The 7,392-nt window shown below is 34.7% G+C and overlaps 1 protein-coding gene across 1 annotated transcript in view; it reads right to left on the reverse strand.

Annotated features, from left to right (window-relative positions):
- Nucleotides 1–3,924: 3,924 nt before the first annotated feature.
- Nucleotides 3,925–7,392, reverse strand: part of LOC106106699 (fumarylacetoacetate hydrolase domain-containing protein 2-like) — a 7,767-nt gene continuing 4,299 nt past the window's right edge. The window contains exons 3-5 of the mRNA XM_013287327.1: nucleotides 7,069–7,233; nucleotides 5,374–5,540; nucleotides 3,925–4,435 (exon numbers count right to left, since the gene is read on the reverse strand). Coding sequence (XP_013142781.1) covers nucleotides 4,279–4,435; nucleotides 5,374–5,540; nucleotides 7,069–7,233 — 489 coding nt within the window. The 3' untranslated portion in view covers nucleotides 3,925–4,278. The remainder of the gene's footprint in view (nucleotides 4,436–5,373; nucleotides 5,541–7,068; nucleotides 7,234–7,392) is intronic.

Raw genomic sequence — 7,392 nt, forward strand, 5'->3', positions numbered from 1 at the left:
TTGAAAAACTCAAGTTTATATACGACTAGCTTTTACCCGCGAATCCGTCCACTTGGAATTAAAAGAGAGTACGAAAGAATGGGATATATTACTCACTGATAACGTAGCGTTTTAATAGTGATTTTTTTTATAATTTCTTTCCCCTTTATAATATTAGTATTGGACTAGCTTTTGTTTGCCACTTCATCGGCATGGAATTAAAAAAAAACAGTAAGTAGTCTAAGTGTTTTTCCAGACTATATTTACTATCTGTGCCTTCATCGATATCTGTAAGTTGTTGGAGATACAAACATCCATCAATACAAACTTTTTCATTAATATTAGTACGATAAAGGCATGGTTTAAGGATATAGTAGGCTACAAGAAATTGTATATAATTTACTTTGTTAATAAATGTAATATTTATCTCATTGCCAGCCGATAAAGGGTCATTACCGTTGTATAAATATTTACAAAGTTTATACTTGATGGTACTATAAATAACTCTAAAACTAAATCTAACCGTAGAATTTTACTGCAGTATTTGTATTACCTAATGGCATCCCTTACATTCTCTTTGACAAAACAGAGAGAGCAACATAACTCTAGTTTCACGGCATAAGTCTACAAGGATCTTATGCCTTTTTTGACATGTAGAGGGCGCCTGTTACTTTTAGAGTTACCAGAAAGAAAAAATGCCTAATTTCTTTCGAATTTCAAAAGTTGAAAACAAAATTAAACTGCTGTTTTTAAAAATCGAATTTCGAAATTAGAATTCACCCGTGCAATGGCGCTCGCTGATTGGTTTAAATACGCATTCGAGATGACATTGTTAGCTTGCTAAATTGCCAACTGCCATATGATCCTTGTTAATAAACCATATTGTCATGTAGACTATAGAAAATGGTATAAAAATGTCACAGCTTCTGTACGATAAGACTATTTTAACATCTTTTTAAATATTAGACTACATGTGGCAGAAATGTAAGTGTTTAGATGGATGTGTAGGTAATACGCATGGATAAGACACGAAATGAGTATATTAGTGGAAGTTTCAGAGTAGCCCCAGTGGTAAAGGTAAGGAGTAAAAGGTTAGCATGGTATCATGTTATGAGGAGGGATGAATCGCATGTTACAAGGAGAACGTTAGTTATGAGTGTGGAGGCGTACTCCAGTAGAGGTACACCTAGAAAGAGATGGATCGATTGCGTGAAAGGTGACATGATCAAGAAGGGAGTGATGACTGAGATGACGTATGATAAAGTTATGTGGAGGACAAAAACCTGTTGCGCTGCTACAGGAGTAAGGTAAGAGAGGAAGATGATGATTGATAGGAGGCTAGGAAGCTACCATAATTTAATTTGAATTTTGACCCGGATCAGATAACTTGATAAGTACTGTAACTATGAATATTGAAGGTTTTTTATGTTTTTACGTGTGGTTATGACGCATTTTTTAAAAGGGGTGATTATATATGCAACATTATTATCTCCGTGTCCTTATTCTAGTATGTGGGGTCGCCATATTGTCAACAACGAAAATAAATCATTTTAAATTGAGGATGTGTATAGGTTATTGTCGAGTGCAATTTTTCAATAATCTATGCAGCTAAACAGATGCATTCAGACGTACAAATTGACACCGAAGGGTGTCATTTAATACTGGCCCCTAGCCTATTACTGTATTGACATCAATTGCATAATGAATTGAGAAATTGCATTCAATACCACGTACCGATATTCTCAACATTAAATTGCTTCAAATTTCATAACAATGAATATCCGTTGCATAGACAATTTTACAACGAAGCGACCAGATAACACGACGTGCGAAGTGTGACAACGCGGTATCAATTTATATGGACACTAAAAGCGCGGGAGGTCAAGTTACAATTGTCACGTAGCCCGTATAGACCACTTAACTCAATAAAACTCCCCTACCCATTAAATTTAATAGTCTATGAAAAGAGAAGTCGCGCGCGCGGCAAAATGCTTCTTCCTGTGAGCTAACGGAAGACGCCGATTGGCTCAATTGCGAGTCTCATTCACCAATCATCTCTCAGAACTCCCCATTTGAACAACCTACTGTGAATAATTCGGTTGTTCGATTTTTAAATCTAGACAGTCGTTTTTTTATTTTATTTAAAGCCACTACATACGTTTAGTTCTGACAGTTTTAACTCAACTGAATGGTCATACAAAATGTTCATTTGAAACTATAAATTAGGATTAAGGATCTGCAGCTACTTTAAAAACTTTTTTTTTTATGAAACAATTCAAATAGCATCAAACTCTTTTCCTAACGCAAATATAACATGAATTTATTTACCTCTTATTTCAAGCACTGGGTGGAATAAAGATACAATTGTCAAATCACAATCAATGTTCCAATTATCTGCAAATGTTTTGAATAAGACTAACGACTTTTAAGTATTATGAACATTTTTGTTTTCAAATAAAAACATTGCTGTTTAGAAATGTGCAGGCGCTTTCAACAACATGTTAACTTGATTTGAGCTCTTAATTTCTTTTAATTTCATAGCTTTTTGTAATCACATACCTACTAATTTTCTGTACATATTTAAATTTTTCCATTCACATCTGCAAAGTACATTCAGGGGTAAGCATATTCAGGGGAAATTAATGTTTGTTTTTTTTTTTGGTGTTTCCCATTGGGTCGATTGGCCTAATCGATTTCAAGTGTCCATGTGCCTACTGATCAATATATCAATGTAATACTATAAGATAATTTCATTCCCATTAGGTGTATAGTTTAGTCAACCGTGTCTGCGCTAATGAAATATAAACACACATTTTTTAATCATTGCATTTATTAATAAATTGTTACAAGCAATAAATTTGTACACAATTTGCGCCCAAAATGGGACTAGTTTGTCCTATAAAGATGTATTTGATATTTATAATTACATATATAACACTTGTTTAACCATAAAAGACATTTAAAATATATATAGACTAGGCATAACGAACAAAATCTTCGCCGGTACTTTCTCTGAAAGGTACTAAATCAGTTGTCAAGTTTAGTGCAAACTCGTGTTGTATTGACATGTAATGAAACATTATACTATAGTTTGTTTAAATAAGATAGATTAGTTTGATAAATGACGCATATGAAGTATCGAATTCAATTTGTATGAAGGCAAATACTGTACTTAATAGACAGGTATCGTAGTGACGAAACAAACACACAGGGAACAATTATGAACTATCGATATTCGGTTTAAATAATTATCGAACTTAACTAAAATAATTTGCTTATTAACTAATTTAGAGGACAATTCTAGTATTGATTATAGTGTAGAGAATTTAGCGATGACAAAATAATAGCGAACTCCAATTCGATTACGTACGGCTGTAGTAGTAATAAACATTTATTTACTCTCATTATTTGTTATGGTCATTATTAATTTTAAAAAACAGTGTTTTTTTTAATCCATAAGTTATAACTATAAATCTATCGATTCCAACTTCTATAAGAATAAAAATCGAAAATCGATAAGATTCATGACTGATTTTACACAACCATCCCTACTAAATTTGAAATGAATTGTCAAACTAATCTAACTTATTTAGACACACTATAAATTATAATAAGCTCCATCTTTTGTTACAAAAAAAAAACTAAACTGTCACAAAATATAAACATTTAAAAAACATTTAATGACACCTATTGGTAATTTTATTGACATGTAGTTTTAAGACTATCAGTAGACAGCGTTAGTGGATTATGTGAAAAATCAAGTGAAGTGTCAACTATACCTACTCTATACATATTTTGAATCTCTTTGTTAACCGTAAAACTTCACTAAATGCCATATTCATACATATAAACTTACTCTCTGATAAAACAGAGATATTTTGGCACATTATTTTCACATTTGAATCACCTAACCTTGTTACACCGTACTTTGATTTTAACTATTGGTTTTTACGTGTACAAAAAAAACGAATAAAAAACATAGATTTTTGCAAACTGCATTGTACTGCAAACATGTCCGATGTCTGTATCGATTCATTTTCATCGATGTTTTTAAGCAAGAGAGTTCACTATAAAGATAAAATCGATGTACAAATAAAAAAGCTCCCTACAAACGTTGCGACAGCTTTAACGAATTCGAACGATCCAGTTAAAACTGCATAGGATAAAAGTATACCATCAATTAAACTGTACAGTTATAGCCTACATAAGCAGTTTTATTCGTTTGTTCAGTTAAAATTGTTGTATGCTTTTGGCCCATCTGTATGTATGAATATCGACATTAGCGCAGTTCTACACATGTTAGAACCTTTCAACTTTGGTGACTAGAACGCCGATGTTTTCAATCTCGCTGCAGATGACGTCACCTGGCTTGAGGTACTCCGGGGGATCGCGATACATACCTACACCCCCGGGTGTGCCTGTCAGTATAATGTCCCCGGGAAGGAGTGTCATTACACTGCAATATTTAAAAAATATCTAGGATATTATAAATGCGAAAGTTTATATGGATGTTTGTAGCCTAAACTGCTGAAAAGATCGAGGTAATTTGTCATAGATGTAGAGGATAGTCTGAAAGAACACATACTTTTGTTTTTTCTTAACTCCACGCAGACGGAGTCGCGGGCGAAAACAATTTTATATAGGCCTAGAGTTAACAAATTCTATGTCATTTTTACTTAATCTTTGACCAATTATTAACAATAGCTTTTAGCCGCGGCTCCGTCCGCATGGAATTAAAAAAAAGAAAGATGTTCCAGACTCTCTTCAGCAATTTAGGCTACAAAATTTATAAAACATTCATCTGTCTATACTTTCGCTTTATTTTAGAAATAAGACAAATAAATTTTACAGGATCAACGATTTTATTTGTGTAATCCTTTTATTATTTTTAGGTAAATAAGTCGTAAGTGCATAACAACGTGTATCTTTATGCTAGAGAGAGACGGTAGATAACAAAAGCTATCCATCTCTCTAAATGAACTATACCCTTTTTCATAACATAAGATGGCAAACTCGCAAGCAGCCACCTGAATTCACCGAAATAGAAAGCGACCACTGCCCATAAACATCCGCAATTGCAGATGTGTTGCCTACCCTTCATTGACGTAGGAGACGCACATAAAGAGGACATTTTCCCTTCTTATACGTCTCCTTCACCGACAAATCCACTTTTCCTTCCCATCCATACCTATTAAGAAAAGGGTGGAAAGGGAAACGGACTAAAATTAGGCCTTCGGCACCCCACTCATCAAACGAAACGCGGAATTGCTTCCACTTCACGCCTGTCTGTGGTCGTGGTATTGCTGGAGCGAGCCCTGTGCGAAGATGTTACAGGGCTCTACCACTGTTAAAGTTTACTCTTAGCATTTACAGCATAAACTAACTTGTACTAACCTTGTAAGTCTTTCTATGATATCAGGTATTTTGTGTATCAGCTGGTCGGTGTTGCTGCACTGCTTCTGCTCTCCGTTGACGCTGCACTGAATGGTGAGGTTCTCAGGGTCCCCGATGGAGCCCTGCGTCGTGATGCAGGGCCCGATAGGACAGAATGTGTCCATAGACTGATGAAATAACTACTGTCAGATTCACCACTAAGTAGACGCTGGCGATCTCTCGTGTCGGAGGCTAAGACCCACTTTGGGTCGCTGTGCCAACGCAATAAGTAAGTAAGGGGGAATCTACCCTAAGATAGGTGATGGACTTAGGGCCTGTCCTACTTTCTGATAGAGGCTCAGATAGCTTAAAAATGTCACTGTCAGACAAGGCAACAATATCCGATATTTTCATCATACATTTTACACGTTGGATTGTTATCAGACAATTAACAATTTGGTGGGACTGGCCCTTAGTACACTGGACCAATACCGGTTAATTTCACACAACTTTGAATATCTTTGCAACTATACAGGTTGCCTCACGTTTTCCTTCACCGTAAGGTCAGGTAATTTATACTAATATTATAAAGAGGAACTATTTGTATTTTTATATGTTTCGGAATAACTCAAAAACTACTGGACCGGTTTGAAAAATTCTTTAAAAAGCTATTTTACCACTAAGTAACATATATTTTTTTAATTTCACGAGGACGAAGTTGCGAGCAATAGCTAGTTATGTAATTCATCGATAATCACATTTGTGACGTGGGATTCGAACCCAGAGCCTAATGCTTAAACCCTTGAGCCACCGAGGCTCCATTTTGTCATAGAGTAAAGATATAGATTATAAAATTAAGTTCTAAGTAAGCAATGAGACAAGTCAAGGGTTTACAAAGGACCAGAATATTTAGGAAAAAAAGTAATAAACCATGCAATTTAAGTCACCTACGGCTGAATACTCAAACGACATTTAAATGTTGAATAACGCCTTAAATGATCAAACTAAGTTTAGATTCCAAATACCATTAAAATGTTGACGTCAGATTGTAAGCACTTACGTAACGGAATGTTCGAGATTCGTTTCAGTATTCGGAAATAGCAAATATTATTTGAAAATCTTAAACTAATTTTACACATCTCCTGAATCAAAGATTTTCTAGAAAAAAAAACATTTTTTATACAAAAAAGTCTGCCAGAAGTTCTAAACTTTAGCTAGTTAGTTACCAACCCATGTTCGATAGATAAGAGAACGTATGGAATATTTCGGAGCTGTCACAAATAACAAAAACTGCATTAACAAGTGTTCCGATAAGAATTTCAAACACACCTCGTGCGGACTCTTGAGATATATTCAATACAGATAAGATTTGGCAATTTTAAGACAATGTCGAGATCAAGGTTATACGTGATTTTATTCGTTGATATGTTACAAATATATTTACAAAAATCTACTAATTGAGATATTTCTTACAAAATCAAAAAGTTCTAAAGTCTGTACGACACATAAACTTAGAAATTACTAACTGTTGCTCGCGACTCTGTTGGCGTGGAATTAAGAAAATTGAAACTTAACCTAGGTAGTAGCGTAGTTTTTAAGTTATTTCAATAAGTACAAAAATCCAAAAACACGTTTTTTTCTCTTTAAACATTAGTACAGAAGAACAAAAACTTGAAATATAATAATTTCTTTTTACATTAAATATGGAAAACATACCTTGCCCAATAAAAACTGTCCACCGTTCTTTGATTTCTGCCAATCCCTAGCGCTGATGTCCTGTGCGACCGTGTAACCCAGTACGTAGTCGTAAGCTACACATGCTTTCACATTCGTCGCTGTCCTCCCTATAACCACCGCTAGTTCTACTTCCCAATCCACCTGCTGTAAATAATATTTTACGTGCTTACTTCTATAGCTGTATTTCCTAACATTTTTTGCCCCATACCCCACTTTTATCTAAAAATTTCTGACCCCATACATCAAAACGTCCACAGTAACATCAACAAGGGCGGATCCAGCTTTGACGCCAGGGGGGGGGGG

Source organism: Papilio polytes, unplaced genomic scaffold (assembly GCF_000836215.1).
Source record: "Papilio polytes unplaced genomic scaffold, Ppol_1.0 DF822178.1, whole genome shotgun sequence".
Lineage (NCBI taxonomy): Eukaryota > Metazoa > Arthropoda > Insecta > Lepidoptera > Papilionidae > Papilio > Papilio polytes.